This window comes from Battus philenor, unplaced genomic scaffold (assembly GCF_028537555.1).
Source record: "Battus philenor isolate CCGP_79_NKW_IND1 unplaced genomic scaffold, ilBatPhil1.0.hap1 SCAF_2, whole genome shotgun sequence".
Classification (NCBI taxonomy): domain Eukaryota; kingdom Metazoa; phylum Arthropoda; class Insecta; order Lepidoptera; family Papilionidae; genus Battus; species Battus philenor.
In genome coordinates this window covers 9,120,773-9,143,517 of record NW_027181682.1, presented here as the reverse complement: position 1 = coordinate 9,143,517, position 22,745 = coordinate 9,120,773, and the positions used below count along the sequence as shown (strand labels likewise).

Below are 22,745 nucleotides of genomic sequence, written 5' to 3'. Positions count from 1 at the left end.
TCGAAGATAACTAATAATTTTATTTTATTGAAATAATTTAAATACTTTGTTACTTCTATCACTTTAACTTGGCATGCACCCATCATGGACAAACTGTCTCGTAACCGATGGCCTGAAAATAAAACGCATTTTAGGCCGCGTCCACACTTCACTGCAACTGTCACGACAATAAAGGTGGGGTATAGATAATAAAACATTGTGTTTAAAAAAGAGAAATATTTAATTCAATGTAACTACTCTAAGAAATTACGAGGAACACTTTTATGATACATTGAGAGAATGTGACTAAAGCCGTCCACATATATATATATATATACAATTATTTTTACATAGATTCTTCTAATCTGTACTTCAATATTGAGTTATAGTTCTTAACGGAAAGAAATATTAAATGGAAGAGTGTAGTGAACTAAAGCGGATTGAATTATTAGTGTGGCATGGTGGTATGTTGTAACGGTGGTGTACGGTGGCTGGTGACGAACCTATGCGACGTAAGTGTAGACCTTGCGGTCGTCGGGCGTACGCGCGAGGTATTCGCGCTCGATGAGCCCCTCGATGCGCTTCTTGATGACCACCGGCGACGGCAGGAAGCGCGCGCGCAGCTGCTCCGTTACCTCTGCCACTAGCAGCGTGTGCTGTGGACAAACATTTCATTCAGCCATGTTTATTTTACATATAAATTATGTCGTAGTAATATTTTAATTTCATAGATATATTATATATATAGTAATACTCATCCAATAACCTAATACAGAGCAGACAGAATATCGAACGAAAAAAGTGGTCAAAGCAGAAATGCCAATGAAATTTAGATTAATCACAGTCGACTTGGCCTACATTTGCCAACATGTAGGGTTTTTACAATTTTATATAATTAAATTAACACTTAGTATAGATAAAAATACGAAATATTATGTCACTGGATGTTAATCTGAAAAATATTGTATAAGAGATAATAGTCTCATTATCGTTAAAAATTTTCTTGGTACCCAATGATCGAATGTGTAATTGTGTTCGAAAATAGAATTAAAGAAAAACACGGGAGGTCAGTACCGCCATCCTTTTGCGGGCCTTCATGATGCGAACTATGGCAGCTTCTATCTCGTGCTTGCGGTCCTCGTCCACCTTGTTGCGGGTCTCGCGCCGCTCCGGCTCCGACTCGCCCTTGGCGGCTACCGTTTGTATCTTGACTCTGCGGATTCATTAAAAGCTTATGCAATGTGCCACCAGTTCAAAGGAGCATCCGTTTAAGCGACATCATCTCCTAATTCATCTTTCGCGTATCGTTTCCCGCGGGAGGGCGCACCTCGTACTTAGTTACTGTTTAGCCACTTAATCTCGCCAGCTATAAATGCCACTAGACAATCATTTGTCAGTGACATTAGGAAATATGGCCACAAAATTTTATTCTATTTTAATGTCACTGTGGTCATGTCAATACCAATTGTAACAATTTTAGCATATACTGTGACCAGTAATGTACGTCACGAGAAGAATGCCCGAAAAGTCCAATTTGAAAGAAACGTGATTTGGATCGAGCTCCCTGCAATTGACATCTTTTAAATTAGCTTCAGAGTGGTCCAACCGCAACTTGGTCGGGGAAATGTCGACAAGAAACTCAGACGGGTTTTCTATTACTGCAAGTAGAACAATTCGTTGCTAAGTTTTATGTTATTATTTAGATTTAATATTTATAACAAAGGAGTGTATTGTAATGCCATACCAGTTGCCCACAAAAGCGTTGCCAAATGTATGAATTTATACTAATCTATTAAAACAAATGTTATTGTTTTCATTATTCTATTAATCCTCATTTTGATAAGATAGGAGTAAATGACACTAAAATGATATAGTAATTATCAACTTAATGTTATAATTTAACTAATGATAAACACTAACCGATGTAACTTTGAAGTGAAAGCGTCATTAACGTAGAATTGGTGTGGAGGTTCTATCTCCTTAGTCTTGGGATGCTTGATTAGTACTCGCTGCGTCGGTTTGCCCATCGCTAGAGATTGCAGAGCGCGAACGAGGTCTTTCTCCGGAATATCAGTCTCATTGAGAATTTCCTTAAAACAATATTAAAGAAAATAGTAAAAACTGTGAGTAATATAATTGTTTTCAGAAGAGGTTGCGTTAAGATCTTGTTGTGAAATGAGGTAGGAAGATAAGAAAATTACTTTTGATTAGCTTGTAACTACTGTAATCAAAAATAAGACTGATCTCGTGATGATTTTCACATTGTGCTAAAAACCTTCATTTATTTAATGTAGAATTTAATTATTGCTGCTAATTGAACTGTTACGTTAAGTAATTATTACAATTAGTTTTAGGTTGCACATGTTCTATGAAGGTGCCTATTACCGAGTCCAAAGGTCCAAGGCTGCATATATCCTATATATAACGTGGACGTTATATATACAAGTGATTGAATCGTCTTTAACACGTTCCCTGCCGGGCCGTATTTTTGAAGACTTTCCGTTCAGGCCGCGTGGGGCGTATGGGCCCCACGCTTTACACTTGTATTATTTTGTTTCTGGCGAATGCCTTACAATAAATAAAATGCCGCAAAAATCATAATTATCAAGGAACGGTTGTATAGTTTAACATGCATAACACAATAAACGAATAAATTTATTTTTCTAGGAATTAGTTTAACAAATACCTGGCTGAACATTACTAAGCAAGTTGCATCCTCACATATAAGTTTTTTATCATGCCTACATCAGTTCAAAATATAATATTTAAATCAAATTAAAGTTTGTATGCAATTACAAAGGGATGTTACGATGAACTTTGTTAAAGCATGGCATACATAAGTGTGGTTTATCCACACAACTATCTCAGAATGTTACAACTTTCACAGTACAGTTCCTTGCCGATTTGGAACCAAATTTTTTAACATTTCTTTCGAAACAAATTTTACACCGACTTCTTATCGAATTAAAGTGGCTTTCTTTTTTTTAAATTCGTGTCGAGTGCGAGTGGCACGTCAGAATCATCACTAGAAACACTGTTGCTGTGTGCGGCCATATATGCTTATAAGGAGTAATTATTGTAAAATTTGGAAAAGGTCTGAAAAAGAAAAGGCGGGAAAAATTGTAACCTTTTGTTAATGTATAATATCCTAACTTATAACACTTAAATAATATGTACGTACCGTATTTCCTTCGTTTAACACACTGAACTATAAATCAATCCCAGCTTCAGTAAAGCAGTACGTATTGTATCAACGACACGCGAATAAATGACTAATCGCAGTGCGAAGAATGCAGAAAAAAGGTCACGGCGAAACAAAATTGTCCGCCACGCCGCGTGGGGCGTATACGCCCCACGAATAAATGAAGGCATCAGCAGTAGTACTAAGATAACCGTAATTGACTGCATATTGAATTTTTAAAATATTCTTCATTTTACAATGATAATATCAAATGGCTTGAACGGAAAGTTCAACGTGGGGCGCATACGCCCCACGCGGCAGGGAACGTTTAAGAGACCATTGGCATATACTGCATGTTATACAGAAATTCAAAGTTAATTAACCTTAAAGTACGATTCGTACCTCGTAGGTGAGGCGCTCGCGCTTGTTGAATAGGAGCAGCACGCACATCTGGAAGGTGGAAACTTGTATGATGTGCTTGCGCGGCGCGGCGGGCGGCGACTGCGGCGGCGAGCTGCCCCCGGCGCCAGCGCCCCCAGAGCCGGAGCCCGCGCCCCCGGAGCCCGAGCCCGCGCCAGCGACGCTCGTCGCGCGGAACGTCGCGTGCAGGTCCGCGCTGCCGAGTTGCGGCTGTAGTGACAGTTGCCGACCCGAATGCTTCGCCAGATAAAAGCTGAAAAATAACTTTTTGTTACCTGGATACATAATGTTAATACTAATGTCTATATTTCTTCCAGTGGGCTACAGTTAAAAAATGAATTTTTTTACTGCATAAAGTTGTAATAACTTTTTTTTTGTTTGTTTGCCTAGAAAAAACCTGTTCACTCTCTTCATGTGTCGTAAGTTAAAATTGTCAGGGAAACAACTATTTGGCTGTTCGCACTATAAAAGTATTAGCAAAAGACTTAATGCGGGTGGAATAAATTTCAATCGTGTACAGATGTCGTGAATCCTTACACAGTTGAAAGTTATTTGATGTAACTCCGCTGCACACTCCAAAATGCAGTCTGTACAATATCGATACACTGTCAACTTCACTGATGCTCCAAGCTTTGTGCTTACCAAAGCATCATCACCAATCATCCTCTTGGCTCGTCTCTGTATGGAGACCAAATCTTCAAGCTGGTACTTCGCGTTCTCCCCATGACCTTCGCAACTGTACACATGACCGGACTTGCGCTACAAGCAAAGCGCTGTCCTGATGTAAAATACTGCTGAACTTTCCCCAGAATGCTCAGCTTCATGGCAGCTAGTTTAGCTTTGGGCTCAATAAACGTTTCTATTTAAAATATTCAAATATTAAGAATTTAACAACTCTCAATTATTCACCTATTCCCAATCATATTAATTTGTTTTAATTCTATTTACAGCCCAAGCCTCTCCCTAAACTATTTAGTAACTTTTCATTTGGGTAACTTATGCACTAAAACATATAAGTAAACAATGTGACACAACAACAAAGGCAAACCGGAGAAACTATAACTGTAACAAAATAAAGGCACAGACCCTGCAGTCTATGTGATATAGATTAATAACATGTGATGTAGAAACATTATTTTGGTACAATAAGGGCTATTTCTGTTGATGCCAGCCAATGTCTGAAATATGTTAGTACTATATAGTATTGTCTGTAGTCCGTGACATCCTTAACCAATCAACTAATACTGGAGATTTCCTTACTTGCTAAAAAAACGCACAAGGTGGATGGTCATGCGCTAGGATTTTGGTTTAAATTTTAAAGTCATTTGTATCACCACCAATCGTCGGCTTACCTTCTAAATACATCAAAGGCATTTCTCGGGGCCGTCGGTATATTACACTTGGGTGTTGCACTTTGAGTCGGCCAGAATCCAGTAGTCAAAACACGCACTGACAAATCCACACCATGAAGATTAGTCTGCAATGAAATTAATAGTCATTAGTATTTGTAAAAATTAAAAAGATATTTCTTTAAAAGAATACAAATCAGCACTAATAATTACCCCAGAGGAAAGTACATGCTCCTTGAATTCTTCCATTATGGTATTAGAAACAGTCATGTCTTTAAACATTCCTTCCAACTTCGATGTAAACTGACATCCGCATTCAGTCTGGAAAGGTAATTAAAACATATATGGTTAATTTTAAGCACTAACCCAGGGGGGATTCCTCACAATATGTGGATACTGCAGCTGTGCATATATATTTCAGGTATTTTTTTTCATTTAGTGACAAAACTTTAGTGGGGAAAAGATTGTGACTGATGTATTCGCAAGTACTGTCAGGGACAGACTAGATGTAACTTATGTTTTATTTCCAATTCGGTAATAAATATATGTAAAGGAGCCTAAACCCAGTCTTCTGGATGGGCCCTCGAGCTATGTTAATTAAATCGAGGCTTAGGCTGGCCCTCTAACCAATGGAATATGTAAGTGTCGACAAGTTATATGCGTGATCTCATCAAAAGTCTTACTAATCCATTATAATATTTATGCAGTTACTAACTTAATGACTACTGTTACAACTTATTTAGTAGTAAAAATTGTACAAAAATACGATTAATAGTCCAAGTCCACATAACATTACAATACAAAATACAAAAAATTATCTACTGTAAAACCTGCTTAAAGTCTTTTAATTTTGTAACATGTATCTGCAAAATTCTTTACTAGAGATAAAAAAATGTGCCTGACTCGGTGCAATAAATTAATAAATTAGACTTTAAGCAAGATTATTCTCAAATATCTACATGGAATTTAAGTTTACGAGTAAGCAATATTCACTTACAAAATAATTGATAGAAAATTGTAAAGAATTTTGCAGAAATGTGTAGATTGCGCAAGAAATGAAGAGCAGCAGGCAAGGGCTTTGTTTAACAGTGCCATTAATTATTAATAGGGGATTCTATTTGTGACACGTCACCAATGATACAATGAAACACTCGCGGCTCCATTTCAATTAACAAACCGTCTCTCTGAGGGGGAAAAAACTAAATAAGAACTATGACAAAAAGTTGTTATGTAACAAACATAAAGTAAGAATTTAACATGTTTCATTTACGTGATTCAAAACAAAATAGTTGTAGAGATAAGTTGTTGGAGATGCGTGTACCTTCAGTTTGGAGATCATATTCTTCTCGCTGTCGTCTGATACTGATTTGTTGAGCAATAAGCGTTTGGCGAGATGTTGTTTGTAGTATCGTTCAAAGACATCCTTTTCTTGGAGGAAGCGGAACAGGACCATTGTTTTGTCTAACACCGCTTCTATTTCTTGTTCACTCATCTGTTGAAGAAATATTTTTTGTTATCATGTCGATAAATAATATTTTATAAACTCAAATGTATTTAATGTGGTAAAACATAAATCATGCATTAAAATTTGTCTAAAGTTTACCAGCAATATATGTCGTCATATTTCCACTGTCAAGTGCTAGGTGAATTTACATTAGATCAAGGAGGAGAATTAATTAACAATCGCATCTAAATGAAATACTTACTCCCTTTTCGCCTTTCTTCAATTTTCCATCAATAAACAATGACAAAAACTCTGGCGACTTGTTATTTAGATTAAGAAAATATTCAAAATCAGATGCAATCATGTGTTTGAATATTTTGTCATTGTTGAAGGAGTTATGCAGGAAGTGGTCAAATCTGTCCTTAAGGTCCAAGAGATTCTGCAATTTTAGATGAGTTATAGTATAACCTGTATAGATAAGACATTAAAAAAAATTAAACACAATAGAGAAAAGTCAGTTGTCCTAAAATTTTGAATCAGTTCGAATGTTTGCATGTAAGATAAAAATAAATTTCATTTCATTGCAACATAATTTTTTTGAGAATTAATACAGGGTTATTGGCTAAAGGTGTAAAAGTTTTAATGTATGGTATATGCTATCCCAAAAACCAATGGTTTCAGAAATGATAAATAATGTGATGATAATTACAAATTAATAAAAAAATTCAAATAAAAGCATTTTGTCCCAATAGATTACGTTCTGCCAGAAGGAATTGCAACAAATTGTAGAGTAATCAATTTATGCAGGGTGTTAGAAAAAAGTTGTAAATGATTTAAAATTGACAAATAAGCTTTACCTTCACCTATAGCTAAACTCCCTATATAGAACTTAAGTCAGTCTACAAACTTCATCATATGTATATGTATTTAGAATTAGTTTACAGATGAAAGGTGTCAGGTTTCACTGTGAATGTTTTGGAATATCATTTCACACTTGCTAAATACTGGCCATAAAACCACATAGAAAGTTAGGCAGATTGCATGTAACATAGAAGATTGGTGAAGGAGAGCGACCTGCACAAAGGCGATTGCGTTGGTGTTGTGGTGTGTATCGGTCACGAGCGCGCGGCCCTGCTCGCGTAGGTGCGCCGAAACCGCGTCGGCTACGGTGCGCAGCCCCTCGGGCACTCGCGACAGCAGCTTGTACACGCACGCGAGCTCTGCTGTCCGCGTGTGCATCAGCATGTGCACCACGCCAGAATTCTCCATCTGCAAACAAAGCAAGCCATCGAAAACTGCGATATCAAACAAATATACCTACCTCCTCTTGGTGATAAAACTTTACTACATGCATACTGGTAATTGTGAAAGATTATAACTCATTCATTTACTGAACAAAACAGAATACTGTTAATGTCTTCTGAATGACACTTAACAGAGACCCATATGGGCTATAGGAACAACTTCCGCCTCAAAGTCCAGTTAGTACAAAACTTAAATTACATTTCATCTTGGCCACGTTATTTAAAAACGCGGTGCTGTTGACTGACGCTGCTTTGTGTGGCTGTTAAGGCTTTATCGAATAAAGTTCTTTCAGATCCGCGAGCTTAAAACGGTTTTACTTGACTACAAAGAAGTCACAATTCACCTCCACTATTGTCTTCATGTGGCGCTCAATGAGCTCGTGCTCGAGCACGGCGACGACGCGCGGCTCCGTGGTCTCGTCCAGGTAGTGACGCGCGCGCTCCGCTTCTTCGCCGATACGCGCCTCCACACGAGCGATGTAAACCGCTGCACTATTTTCCGCCAAAAATTTTTGAGATTCCATCTATAAAAGGATACTTAAGTAATTAGCAGTTGGCTAACGTTTCCTAGTGCTTTGACCAGTGTGTGTTGTTGGTGATGACCTTTGAATCTGAGACGTGGTTGCCTACAATAAGTCTAATATGAAGGCTCAAGATCATAAAGAGAGTAATGACTCTCCATTTTCGGTTGTACTAGCTTTGATTTGCAGGATCTAAGAAATTAAAGTCACCGACGTAGCTCAAAGTATTGCTCGTCTGAAGTGACAGTGACGAGAGTACAACGCTCGTGCAACCAAAGGTCGTTGAGGCTGAAATCTTCTCTACTGGCGCCCGCGAACGTGGATAGGCCGCCTCCCACAATGTGGACCGACGACAGTCAAGGTCGTGAGAAGACGCCAGATGCTGGCAACGCCAAAGCTCGTCTTCGTGGCGATCTTTCAGGAAGGCCTATACGCCTTGCAGTGGGATCAGCTGAGATGATGATGATAACAATGTTTAACACATCTTAATTATCACACAATAAATTTGAAAGATTTATTAAATAATATAGAAAATTCTAATAGATAATACTAATATAATAAAATAGTAGATTAATATAATAGAAAATTCTAATATAAAATACTAATGTAATTGAATACCCTATTGTAATAAAAATATTAGTGGAAGTGACTACAAGAAAAAAACAACCAAATACATTTGTTGTGGACTTCTCTCTAATCATGTGTTTGAGGAGCTAATATTTCAACTGTTTTTTTTATAAAGTAGGCTCTTCCAGCATCCTTCGCTATCACAATAAATCATTTAATATGAAAAATAATAGTTCAAACTTTTTTACACCCTAAATAAAATATTATTATCATATTGATGTATAAAAACACAAACTATCTTACTCGGTAAAACTCAGCTGACTGATGTAAGAAAGGTTTCTCAAAATCTTCTTCATAGACAGCACGTGAGTTGATACCCAGTACCATTAGCATTTGGCATGCATTGCGGATAGCTAAACGGTCCACCACCTCTCCACGACGCTCGCGAGCCACCAGCTCTAGAAGTGTTTGTCGAAGATGATCACGGATACACCCATATCGCACTACCTATACAAATATTACATAATTAGTAACAATCATAATTTATTAATAGGCACTCAAAAATATATGTATTTGAACATTTTAAAATATTCAACAGACATACCTGATCTCTAAAAATAATGAGTCCCAAATTGTAAACATTGTCAACATCATTTTGTTGTACATATACCCTGTCCATGTACATGAGAATGTCACGGATCATGACCATGCTAGTTTGATGGTCCGTCCATGCATAGTTAAGGGTTTGCAAGAAACCATTATGAAGTGAATGAAGAACATCTTCTCGTACCTAAAACATAATGCTATTAATATTTCTTCTCTAAACATCAAGCATTACTATTCACTGAGACAGATTATAAACAGATTAAAGGTAAAATAAAATTATTTGGTGAGTTTAATAAAGTATTGTTATTTATAATTAAATTATAACTTTCCCTTGGTAATATTAAAAAGCTTCAGTGATGAACAGGTAATAAATCATCAAATCAAGTAATAGAAATTAGATACCTTAGTTTCCAGATGATGAGTTACAACTTCTTTTAAGCCTGTATACAATCTTTCACCATGTTTATGCAGAACCATAGTATATGCATTACGATAGAGCTCTTCAAAAGAAAGTCCTGAATTATTTTTCTTTTGTATTTCTTGAATTGCATTCTTTAATAAACTCCATATACTTTCCACATATTTTTCATCCATAGTCATCTGCAAAAAAAAATATTCAAAATATAAAGGATTTCTATTTGATTTGATTTATTTTTCCTTTTTGAAATACAGATTACACAGATAATTTAAAATAAAACACACACCCATGTATCTGGATACATTTGATAATATGGTTCAGAATAGTTCCACACTTGAAATTTTCTAGTCATTTTGGATCACTTATTGACTACTTGGTTCAGCAAAATTGTATAAAATACAAATTGTTAAAAACATTGATATAACAAATATATTTTTAGAATGTTTAGATTTTCACTGTTGTCAAAAATTATTTTGATGTGACATATTGAACACAAGAATTTTGTTGTAAGGTATAACAATATTTTCTTTTTATGAACAAATGTCATACAAGTTGCCAGAGATTTCAACACTGCTATTATAAATGAGGACAGATATTTTATATGATAGTAATATATGATATGAATAAAAAATAATATTTATGTCATAAGAATATATATGCAGATTGGTAAAGAAGTTAAATAGATAGAAATTACTACTTTTTGTTAATTGCTACAGTCAAACTGCAATTCAATTCAAGTTACACACATAATAAAGCTAATGAGAAAAATTACAATTTATGATAATTTCCCTAAAAAGTCATGGGTGAAAATTTCATTACATTGAATACAAATATTAAATATACAAAAGGGAGAAACAGTGGCCAAGTGATATTTCTGTCAAAATCTACTATTTCAGCTTAATGTTATATTCTTCAATAAATAAATGCATACAGTAAAATTAATAGAATTGAGATAATGATTAAATGTTTTAAACATATTTTATTGAATGTTTTTTTTAATGTCTATTTAAAAAATGTTACTTTTATACCAATAATGTTAATTCTGTTCCTGCCTTACATAATTATCACCTGTCTTACTTTAGTATTAACAGATATAATTAAGGTTTTTCAATCTGAATAAACCTATATGTAAATTGTTTTTTTTTTATATCCTAACATTTCTATTGTTTATTAAATTATTATTTTATGCCTTTAATAAGGTTGTACTTGTAAAGTGTTACATTAGCCATGGTTTTTTTCTATGTAAAAGTGTGGCAAATACACACATACTGGCACAATTAGGGGAACATATACAATTTTTTTAAAGTTTTTATAAATCTTGAGATCTAGTTTTTATTAACATGTAAGTACCCTCTTAAGAAATAACATATGATAAAAATGTCTCACTTTTCAAGTGCAAGGTTTTATGGTTCTTTTAAGAATTTGCTGACATCAAGTGTTCTAATTGTTTCTGATAAGAACTTTGTTAGATGCTGTGTGTGGTGACTGTAGTTCATTTACTGTTTGCTTTCAATAGTGCATATTGTTCTGATACAAAATGAGTGTTTAATCATCAACCTCAGTAGCTAGGACAGTAACCATGATTGAGGAGGGGTATACCTACCGTTCAGTCCGTCTCACATTGGGTGTATCGACATTGGTGCATCATCATGTTGTATGGTGCTACAGGATGACTGAATCTTACGGGCAGAGGTGAGTTCAAGGCAGAAATCAGTCAACCAGTGACATAGATGACCGTTTTATTGTCTAGCAGACTTTAAATGAAATGTCAACAATCTGCTGTTCAGACCCGAAATCGATTGCAAGAAGTCCGTGACATAAATGTAAGTGAACGTACAGTAAGGAGACATATTAACTGCAGTTGTTTTAAGATCTTATGTGCCAGTAAAAGCTCCAAAACACGAGACAACTCATCGTGTAGCAAGATAAGCATTCACTTGTGAGCATTGAAACTGGACAACTGAGTGGAGCCACATTTTATTCACTGATGTGACCCATTTATGTGTTAATTTCATAGATGGATGCGAAAGGATGTGGAGATATTGAGGAGAATGCTATAACCAAACCAACTTCACTGAAACTGTGTCATATGGTTGAGGGTCAGTAATGGTATGGGACAGCATATGTTTGGGAGTTCACACAGAGTTAGTGATCATCGAAAATGCATCACTTACTGCACAACGGACATCTCAAAACCCTGTTATGCCTTTTGTGCCATTCATTGGTGATAATTTAATTTTTATGCACGATAATGTGTGGCCTAATACTGCTCACATAGTTAATAGTTACCTATAAAGGGTCATTTATGTTACTGGTTGACTGATTTTTGCCTTGAGCTTGCCTCTGCACATAAGATCCAGTCGTCCTATGGCGTCATACAATGTGATGAACCACCGGTGTTGATACACCCAATGTGCGACCAACTGAACAGTAGGTATGCCCCTCCTTGTTCATGGTTCCTGCCCTAGCCACTGAAATTACTGGTAAATCACTCAATTTTTATCAGACCAATATGCACAATTGAAAGCAAACAGTTAAATGAACCACAGTCACCACACACAGCATCCAACAAAGTTCTTTTCAGAAACAATTAGAACACTGGATGTCAGCAAATTCATAAAAGAACCATAAAACCTGTCACTGCACTTGAAAAGTATGATATTTTTAATTATTTTATTATTTATTTTACATTATTTCTTAAGAGGGATTTCTTACACATGAATAAAAATTTGATATCAAGATTTACAAAAACATAAAAAAAAACTACCTTTGTTTTGTGTTTCCCTAATTGTGCCAGTGTGTGTATTTGCATTAACTAATAAACATCAAGGTATGTAAGTATTAACACAACAAAACAACTAACCCAAAGCCACTTAATATCAAAGCATGGTATTATTTAGAGAAAAAAAAAAATGTTTTGGTGAATAATCATTGTGCTGGTTTTTAATGAGATGATAAATCAGAAGTAACGAAATATTATTGATGATTAAAATAATCATTTGCAGGTATAAATCAAATTATTAAGAACGAAATGACACTAGGAATATAAACATTGGGGTACTTACAGGAAACGCTCTGATTCTCATTTTGCCAGGTTTGTCTTTCGGTAACGTACTCTTCATCATTGCGGTTGCGAATTCTTTACACTAACAAGTTAATAAATAAAATCTTCCTTACTTTTTCATTTACCGTCACAATAATACTTCATTGTTACTCCCACATCTGAGAACCGCTAAGTTCATTAATTTATAGGTGGATATGACACAACTATAATAGATATTAGCAGCATTCATTTAATTTCTAAGGAAAATTGAACTGTATTGTTTAAGCAAATTTTTATTTTAAGTTGGGATTAACTAAAATTCAGAAATAACTGCGAATGCAAAACGAAAATATGTTAGTGACAAATAAAATATCAGGATCTCTCTGTCGCTCTCTTGTCATAAAACCTATGGCATCAGTTCTACTTTACAATATGACGTATCTTTTTATTAATATTTACTACAAATGCATTTGTAATAGTCATTAATGAAACTTACAAATATTTATTCTTTGCCGCACTCTTTAAGACGATATAACTCACTGCTATATAATTCAAAGGGGAATAATTGTCCGTTTTTGCATATCTATTTCTTTCTTTCAATTGTTTCACTTCATTTCATTCCACAGATTATACGAATGCAAATTTTATAAATATTTTTCTGTCAACAGATTGTAAAACTAGTGAAAAAATGGGTTTCTTTTAAAAAAATAAATTATTTTTGTAATCTAGTGTACGAATGTAATAATTATTTTAACTATTTGATGCTTTTTAAAGAGCGTGTTGTACGTAATAAAAATATAGTATTTTTATTAGCTAATAAACATTACACAATATTTCTTTTCGTGACTATTAATCAGACAAGTTTAAGAGAACAGTTGACGTTTTGTAAAATTACTACAATAATTGTTATAAAGATTTATTAAATATTTGTTCTCATTAAAACACTTTGTTTTGGTTATTTTATTGTGGTAAGTCACGTTCGAGTGTACTCGGCTCGACGTTGGCGACACACAGACGAACTAACACAAATTGTTTCGATATTATCGAAGATCTCTTTTTGTTAAGGAAGAAAATTTTGGTTTTAAAATTTGTCTTAAAAATATGTTACATTTTTTTGTCTTTTTTGATTTGTTAAAAATTGCATAGGTTATTTTTGCTTACTTTATCGTAATTTTTAAAAAATAATGTAACTATAATACTTCAGAGATTATTAATTTTAAATCAATTACGATATTGAATTTATTTTATTTTTACAGCTCCAAAGTTTACCGAGAAATTATAATTAAATCTACATGAAAGATAAAAAGGATTGATTCGCTCAGATGAAAAATAAATAAATAGGGAGGAATTGACTGAAATTATTGAAATTACCCCATAAAGTAAACTAATAAGCCGATTTCTTAACGCATCATACGAACATCTTTAGACAACATTGCTGCTCGCGGTTCGTTGTGCTACAAAACGTGCGAGCCGATACGGGCCACGAGCAATATTTCAAACTGGTCGGAAGGCTCACTCGTGGGGCATTTCAAATTACGCGTATTTGTGGTGAGAGATGTGCGAATTAGGTCGCTGAGCTACGAAAACGCGTACTTACTGGAACGTCTGTCACCGGGGTATAGCTATGCAAAATTTAAGGGGCAGATATATCACTAGATGGCGCAAGTATAATTTTTATAAATATTAAAGGAAAAAAATGTTATATCACCTATATCAAATGAACTAAGCAAAAATAACTTGCAGATAATCTTTGTGTTGCAAACATCTGTGGGGTTACAATTGAAAATTTATGTTGTGTAATATAATACTGTTTTGTTTCCAAGGTGAAGGAAGAAAGGTATAGGAATTTTTTATAATATGTGTATTAAAATTCGATTACTAGCTGGAGGTACACTATGACTGGAATTTGTGCCAACCGGTATATATCTGCTCTATGGCTCGTATTGAACAACTAAGAGCTTATAAGAAGAAGCTAATGAAAGAGACGAAGATCTGTTATGGACGTGATCTTACAATGAGATGTTTATGTGAAAATAATAATTTCATGTCTCTTCATGACTCGTATTTCTTTTTCTTTAATTTTTTTTATTTTAAATGCTACTACGATAAGGATATTGAGATCTGTATTTAATTCGGTTCACTACTTGGCTATATGACTAAGTTGGAACTAATTTAAATTCGTAATTCGTGACGGGCTTGAAACACTACAGGAAGGTCACTTTAACTCTTGTGTTGTTATGTTTATTGCAGGCATTGGTATTGATTTTAAGAAAGCATCTCATTAAAACAAAGTTCTTTTTGTAATACATACATCATTAGATAGTTGCTGTATTTATATATTTGATCAAGGACGAGAACTTGTGTTATCCTATGGTTTTCAAAAATAATTTAGTTTGTTGCCACACAGAGACATGATATAAATTGTTTATTACGAATTAGTTTTAGCTAAACCGAATTGGCACACTATCCTTATGCACTATTACTATACATTATGCATTAAGACACCTATAGGGCCTCTTGTAAAATATACTATCAACGTCTTAGTAGTTTTGACGGTTTGTTGAAAAACTTTTTACATTCACTCACTTCTGTTGGTTCCTTGCTTAGGCAATAACCAAATATGCATTGAATAACAATTTAAATGTTTTTCATTATCCTTAGACATAAAAATACAGGCCGAAGAGATTCATGTTTATATTAACAAAAGCTATTTTGTATTTAATGTAAATTTATTTATGTCCTAATACACAATTATTTTTTCCGAGACATGTGGAATTCAAATGATTTGTAGCACTGTTTAATATTCTACTTTTCCTTATAATAATAAAAACTATGTTACAATATACACTTTGGTTTTTGTTATCGAGTTATCCAGAATTGACATCGGCAGGAACAAGAAGTGGACCGGAAGATGTTTCCGAGGACAAGGTCGGTTAAATGGGTATTAAATCAGAAAACAGAGTTGCAAAAATAATTTATTATTCTCTGAAACTATCATATCTGATCCGCTTACAGACTAAAGAAATTTTTTTATAAAGTAAATACGTATTATCTATGTAAGAAACTAAAGAAAAGAGTTAAAAAGCGATGCTGTTCCATAGCAACTATATTCTAGTTGTCTAAAATTTATAAAAAAAGAGAAATTACTGTTGCAATAATAACACATAGCACAGAACTTCAGTCTTAAGCCTTCATTATTTTAAAGATAGGTCAGCATAAAATTAAGATAACGAATCAAAAGTAATTATAATCCGGAAATTTTAATATTCTTCTCGTCTCATTTCCGTAATTATTTTTTCATAGTTGATATTGATGAATCGATAAAAGGCTTTTGGCGTGAACCATTTAGGAGCGATCTTTTATAATCAATAACCGTACATTACTTTTATCATTAAAAAGCTTTTAGATTTTCATCACTTAAACTAAACCATAGTTGATTCTGTTATATTCAAATATATATTTTACTAAATGCCTCTTATATATTTTATATTTGGTAATTATTTAATTAAAAACTAAGGGTTTTTATCTTAAGCTGTAATATAGTTGTTGACACAAATATATACATATAAAGTTTATCTGCTCTTTTTTAAAATATTTTTTTTATCACCTTTACGTTAATGATTATATAAATTAAGTCATTTATTCAATCTTTCATACGCTGTATGCGGGATGGCCTTGAATGACCCATCTCAAAAGAAGTAACAATAAACAAGCTGTTACAAAAAACGACACCATTACACGGAGGGTTTTTTCAGATCGTTGATCACGTTCACTAACGCGTAAGCGTTCAATGAGCCCGTTCTGAAAATTAAAAAAAAAGAGAATTTATTCAAGCGCTAGTTAATCGTGATTAAAACAAACATGTTTTGAAATATAAAAGGTCAGAGATAAAAGTAATCGCATTATCTATAGAGAAAACATTATAAATTAATTTTAAGGGTTTATAGGTGATACTTCAGCTAGTTATGCATTTGTGTTAAAACTTACCCAACCTCCGTGATTTGCAATCCAAGATCCAGGTTCCTCGTGTAATAAATCAGCTATGGCAGCCGCGGGTGCGGCGACTAACTCAAGAGCTGGTTCCCCTTCTGATGCCTCAGCAGCTTCACGAGCTAAAGCTCCGCATATACAGTACACGGCTGCAATCTTAAATTACATTTGTTTTGTAATTTTTAAGTAGATTTAAGTTCATCATCTGGACTTAGGCCTCCTTTATAACTCATTGGAATTACTCAGGAACTCGTTACAATAGGGTTATAGCATACCGTGCCTGTCGTTAGAGGCGACCAAGGGAAATCGGTTTCGCGACATCGTTCACTCAAAGCCAATAAAAGCATGGCAGCAATGTGCATTCGTCTTCTGTGGCGGCAGCACAACGACGATGCTGGGGGAGGTTTAGCTACCCCACCATATGTGCTTTGGTACAGATACCTTTGAGTTCCGTAGAAGACCACTAAAGTGGTTTTAGAAGGTAAAATTTCCACTTAAAAGATATCCTTCCGGACACCAAAAAAAGGCTTTCGCCAAAGATTTACAGTAAGACCGGTGGGAAATGGCCTGCGTTTAGCGTTTTCTAATAATTTTAACAAAGTCATTTGTATCACTTGTGGATGGACATGCTACGCTGCGCCGGTGCGTGGTTTCCACTTCTGAACCATAACACCCATCGACCCAGCGACCATTTGATGTGTGGCCTGGCTACAGCTACTACATCTTGCCAATCTACCGAGCTATGTTGGTATCTTTAACTTATCTAGGGGTCTTCTTATTTCTGATTCGAGCTTGTGAAGGAATCTTGAACATAGCAACTGTGAGCTTGCTAATGAGGCTCAAAGTATGAAACCACGTAGAGGTTAATGTTGTTATAATATTTTAAAGGAATTCAATAAACGTTTTTTTACCTTTGACCAGGTGATATTCTCTCGGGTAATACGTCTCGCTAAAGCTAGAGCAAGCTCAGCCAAAGCCGTTTCGGAACGTAACATAGCAGACGGTGCTCGGGTCGCCTGCCTGGCGACGTGCCGGAATGCATCCGGACGTTTCCTCTCGAGAGCCATGCAGAGAGCACGTAGCGCGGCTAGAACACCGTTCTCCGTGTTAGATATCGCTTCCTCCCCGCACTCAGTTTCCAGCATTTGTTGCAGTCGTTTCATCACGATTTGCTGATTTAAAACATTTTATTAAAATTCATGCACTTTTTAAATTAAACGGCTATTAAAAAAATCATACCTTTTTTGAACACGTAGATGATCTCCGAATCTGGCTTTTAATATACTGCAAGCACAGAGCGCGGCCTTGTCGGACTATTTGTGGTTTGACTTGAGTGGGCGAGGCCAGGCACCAGCCGATGGTGGCTGAAAGCCTACGGGACACGGCTGCAGCTGCCGCGCTCGATACCATCGTACTAAAGCGTCTCTTTGTACGATCCAACGGCGATAGTGAGCGAGGAGCTGTATTCAAATAGAAATATGTCCGAATACAAAATACGACTTTGCTTCAAAAACCGGCGAATCATTTACTTAAACTATTCAGAAATTGTTCATTAATTGTTTATGGGCAGTCGTTGTGTTGACAGATCTATAAGTATGGATTGAAGATCACCCTATATTTTTACTTTATGTAATCTAATCGTAATTTTTAATATTTGTAAGTAACAGGTTTTATTTCAGTATTAATTTTATCGTGCTCACCTGGTCCTCCGGTAATTTCTTCGGCTGCGGTAGGCAAGCTAGTAAGTGGACTGCTAAGCTTTCTACGTGGTCTCAAAGGAGGCACGATTTCGTCATCTTCTTCGCCATCGGGTGGAGTAACGCGTATTGCTATGTTGTTGTCCTCTTGAGTTTTCCTTCCACCCAATTGCCATCTTGATTCTTTTAATGGTCCTATCTGCGAAATGTAAAGTGACAATGAAAAACGATTTTAATAATAGTTATTTATGAAATTATATTACGCATGATTATATTGTTCAAACAACCAAATTACTAGACTAAAAACTTAGAAAAAACATTTTTATGGTTTGAATTACAGGAGTTAACGGAGAGTGGTGCTTTAGTTTTACGACGTGCGTTCTATCCTCGCATTGCAAATTTATGATCCGTATTGCATTTGTTACAACAATGCATTAAAGTAGACGACAGCTGCAGCAGCATTACACGTGCATGTCTTAAAAATTGTAGAATCATTTGAGAATTATTAATAATGTGTGTTAATTAATAGTTACAACGAACGTGATGAACACCTTAGGGATTCACAATTAGTGTATCATTATTCTCTATAGTATTCATTCAATATTTTGCATAATGTAGCCAATTAATAAATAAATGGAGAAAAATTTACCCTGAATGTTTTATTCATTTTAAGCTTTATGTTTCGCAAATAATTGACACAGCTTTTCCAGAAACAGATTAAAGAATCACATAATAGGGTAATTGTAATGGACAGGACTTACCATATTCGTTAAGATGTTTAATCGTACAAAAGAAACGGTGATAATAATGGTACGGCTGCTATATTTTAACTCTCATGAGATATACGATATGATAATGAAAAGTGGGTATCACAACAAGTTGGCATAATAGGCTACATTTGACTGCACAAAAACATTTTTTATCTATGGCAAAATAATTCTTAAAATCTATAATATGTAATATTTTCGTTGCTTGGTTTCAATTTCAGAAATTTCTTATAAACTTAAATTACTACGACGACATTAAATATTGTTTACCCGCATACATTATGAAATTGAATACATATGGAACGTGCCAATTATTCTGTTTCATTTAATTTGTCTGAGCCACAGAAACGCGCGTCGGGTACAACTTACATTTATATAATAACTTTTGTTTTAAAGATTGTATATATTTTACATAAGTATTTCTCAAAATTAGAATTTACTGTGTAAAATCTAAAATAATTTAATATAGTATCAGTAAGAGACTGCTGTTAATACTGTGTTTAGTTAAGACGAATTTAAAACTAATGTATCTCTAAATACCTTGAAAAGTAGATTACCAATTTACTTTTTAAAACAGAGGCCGGCAATAATTTTAATTATTATTCCCATTAGCGTGCTTATCTCTAGACATTAACATGTTAGGAATTTACAATACTTTGTATTATGCACATAACTACAGTTTATTGCATTATAGCAGTTTTTGATTACCTGCGATTATTTTTAAAAACTAATTTATTAGACTCGAAGATTAGTCCATTTGTAGGGGCAACATGAATAGATAAGAAATGTTTGTACATTTTGGTCAGTGAAATAAACGAAAGTTCCTTTCTATACAATAATAATAATACTCAGAGCATGCCTAATTATTTTAAATTACTAGCCGTCCTCATCCTTCAATGCTAACTTAACTAAACTTTAAGGATATAAATTTGAAACAAAACAGTTTGTCTAAAACGTTAGGCAAACAGCGTTGCCGTATACAATTGCTTGTAGGCTAAATTAAGAGAATAATTATTTTGCTGAAATTTCCTCTGCTATGCGTCGTATCTCTTACTACTGAAGATCATGAACATTTAACCATTTTCTGCGCACCATGTTACGCCATCTGTGCTAGTCTGCAGCAGTGTGGTATCGAGTGTGATTCAGACTAGATCAGACCAGCTCAAGGGTCTACGGCCGTCGGTCACGGTCGCCATTCATTCATTTTTCCAGCGATTAAAAATTTTTTAAACTGGCTTTCGCTTCTCCTGCCATGAAAACGAATAACTCGAAAAAAATCTTTGTAAATATACAACGATAAAGGCAAGTTGACATTCAGAGTTCCTGTAGTATCGATGCATTGGTTCTGTAAACAGTCACTGGGATTATTAATATACGCTTCCAGCACCACTTTTCTTAAGATCCCCGCAAAAGATACTGGAGAAGACCAGCGTGATGGTAAGCCTTCTCTTTGGCTTGATGAAGATGTTCCTATCAATCCATATTCGATCCTGCCGAGACACGGCATTTAGCCATCCTGATGCGTCTGCAAACGTCTAGATCTCAAATACCAGTATTGGTAATTGTGGAGCCTAGTTAAGTAATACTATTTTGTAGCTATGTAACTTAATATAATAAACAGTCACATATGTTTTAATTACCACAGAATTTTAATTAAAGTGACGAGAAATGTATCTATAAAAATCATCCAGTTTAGAAACTTACCAATATACCTACTTTGTTATTATTAATTCCTTCCACTATTCACATTGAACGTTGATTTATGTTTCAATATTTGTAAACGATAGAAAATTCGCGTTTTTTGGATTATTGGTAGTCGAGCGGTAAAAACCTATTCGATATAATATAGTAGGAAACTCTTGTTGTTTTCATAAAGAGTGTACTGAGTGTGTACAAATATTAATATACTTTCTAATGATGTTTATTTTATTTTTATTACAATTGAAAAAATACGGTGAACAAAGAATGAAGGTAAACATTACGGCAACTTAGGAATATAGGTTTGATAATAAATATGCTAAACAAGCCGCGTTTAACTCGATCGAGCCGATGATGGCCATGGTGTTCGCTACGTTAGTAATGTTAATTCAGCCACTCAATGTTACTGATAACGACGTTGTCAGTGGAATACTCAATCAAAGCGTAGGTTGAGGAAATTTTATTTATACTTATTCCTTTTCGGAGTTTGACATTGCCACAAACTACAGTAAGTTAATGTTGAGTTATTTCGACGGAGACAATTTATGCAAATTATTCAGAGAACGGGTAGGCGGGCAGTTGGGTTTAGTTAATCTATGTTTTAACTGAATCTTATTTTTAACTAGGGAAATTAATAGTTGCAGCGCAGATAATTTGACGTAAATGTTCAATAAAAATGATTTTTAGTGAAGGAAATATGAATCAATTTATTCCAATTGCTCCAATTTAAAATATAACCGTAAAGATATGCGCTGGCGAGAAATCGAACTCATTATTCTGCTACGTTACACGGGCAGCATTACTATCAATAAATGGCATTGTTGAGACGAACCATGTCTCATGCCTTAAGGTGACGGGTGCAGACATGTTGCCTTGTGGGATTTTGTTATAAAGTAATTCATGGAGAGCTGTAACTATTGCCAAACACGATGACATACTTGGTGATGAGAAGTGCGTCGTATATTACAATCAGGTGATTGCTTTAGTCGATATGTTACTAACATGCAAAAGTGTATGTAAACCTTTCAACTCATCGTCATCAAGTTTAAGTAACTATTTGTATAAATAGACTTAATCTAAGATGACTTAATCTAATACATGAGGTAAAGATGAAAAATTTAGATGATTTACGAGTTTTTTTTAAAAAAAGGTTTTGTTTTGCGTGTTTATTTTGGCATATATTTTATGGAGGCAATGGATGAAGGTGAATGAAGATCATGTATTTTGCGGAAACCCGTGCGGCTACGAATATTAATATTCAAAGGCACGTTGCTTCATACCAGTACGTCACGTAGCGGCAAAGCAACGAGTCAAGCGGTAGTCGTAAATTGCCTGTAATTGGTTGATAAATCGAGAATTTTTTATCGAAGTCCTTAGTAACTGCATATGCATTTGTTTCAAGATTTACATTCTAAAAGTATTGTTTTTGTAGTCTCATAATTCATATAATTATCATATGAATTATGAAATTAAATATCTCATAAAAACTAGACCTTAACCAATGCCATGAAACGAGGGAAATTTAACAAAGGTAGGAGATAAGACCAAAAATTGTTACGCTAAAACATAAAACGTTATACCATAAAGATTTATAACAGAACATTTTCGTTGTCGTTTTCTCATATCAGATGTCTATATAACTTTTGCACTTCCTTTAAAACTAGTTAATAACGAAAGTGTGCTTTATTTCGAAATTACCAAACGTCTTTCAATAGTTTAGTAAAGTTTTGGTTAACTTTCTGAAAATCTCATAACTTTATT

The 22,745-nt window shown here is 34.6% G+C and overlaps 2 protein-coding genes across 3 annotated transcripts; both read right to left on the bottom strand.

Annotated features, from left to right (window-relative positions):
* Positions 1-2: 2 nt before the first annotated feature.
* On the bottom strand, positions 3-13,441 carry Cul3 (cullin 3). 2 transcript variants are annotated; one of them, XM_068764666.1, is made up of 16 exons: positions 13,329-13,441; positions 12,855-13,011; positions 9,774-9,971; positions 9,370-9,555; positions 9,069-9,272; positions 8,022-8,201; positions 7,448-7,642; positions 6,636-6,812; positions 6,251-6,421; positions 5,143-5,250; positions 4,933-5,057; positions 3,563-3,833; positions 1,900-2,069; positions 1,054-1,192; positions 483-635; positions 3-112 (listed from the first exon to the last, which is right to left on the bottom strand). In XM_068764666.1, the coding sequence occupies exons 2-15, from the start codon at positions 12,912-12,914 to the stop codon at positions 483-485; spliced, it is 2,337 nt and encodes a 778-aa protein (XP_068620767.1). In that variant the 5' UTR covers positions 12,915-13,011; positions 13,329-13,441; the 3' UTR covers positions 3-112. The 2 variants fall into 2 exon arrangements, with proteins under 2 accessions (XP_068620767.1, XP_068620766.1); XM_068764665.1 differs by lacking the exon at positions 3-112 and having other exon boundaries at positions 220-635; positions 12,855-13,021.
* A 2,137-nt stretch (positions 13,442-15,578) lies between these two features.
* Positions 15,579-21,851, bottom strand: LOC137921920 (uncharacterized). Its single transcript, XM_068764715.1, has 7 exons — positions 21,774-21,851; positions 20,663-20,776; positions 18,523-18,718; positions 18,062-18,282; positions 17,734-17,994; positions 16,820-16,978; positions 15,579-16,633 (listed from the first exon to the last, which is right to left on the bottom strand). The coding sequence occupies exons 1-7, from the start codon at positions 21,849-21,851 to the stop codon at positions 16,484-16,486; spliced, it is 1,179 nt and encodes a 392-aa protein (XP_068620816.1). The 3' UTR covers positions 15,579-16,483.
* Positions 21,852-22,745: the final 894 nt, after the last annotated feature.

Excerpts from the sequence above, each read along its gene's own strand:
- Cul3 (XM_068764666.1), bottom strand. The coding sequence starts at position 12,914 with ATGATGAAGAGTACGTTACCGAAAGACAAACCTGGCAAAATGAGAATC. Across the intron at positions 8,202-9,068 it reads AGTCAGCTGAGTTTTACCGA|ATGGAATCTCAAAAATTTTT; the intron begins GTAAGATAGTTT and ends ATCCTTTTATAG. Across the intron at positions 1,193-1,899 it reads TTCACTTCAAAGTTACATCG|AGTCAAGATACAAACGGTAG; the intron begins GTTAGTGTTTAT and ends ATGAATCCGCAG.
- LOC137921920 (XM_068764715.1), bottom strand. The coding sequence starts at position 21,851 with ATGTCTGCACCCGTCACCTTAAGGCATGAGACATGGTTCGTCTCAACA. Across the intron at positions 17,995-18,061 it reads CATCTACGTGTTCAAAAAAG|CAAATCGTGATGAAACGACT; the intron begins GTATGATTTTTT and ends GTTTTAAATCAG. Across the intron at positions 16,979-17,733 it reads AGAATATCACCTGGTCAAAG|ATTGCAGCCGTGTACTGTAT; the intron begins GTAAAAAAACGT and ends ATGTAATTTAAG.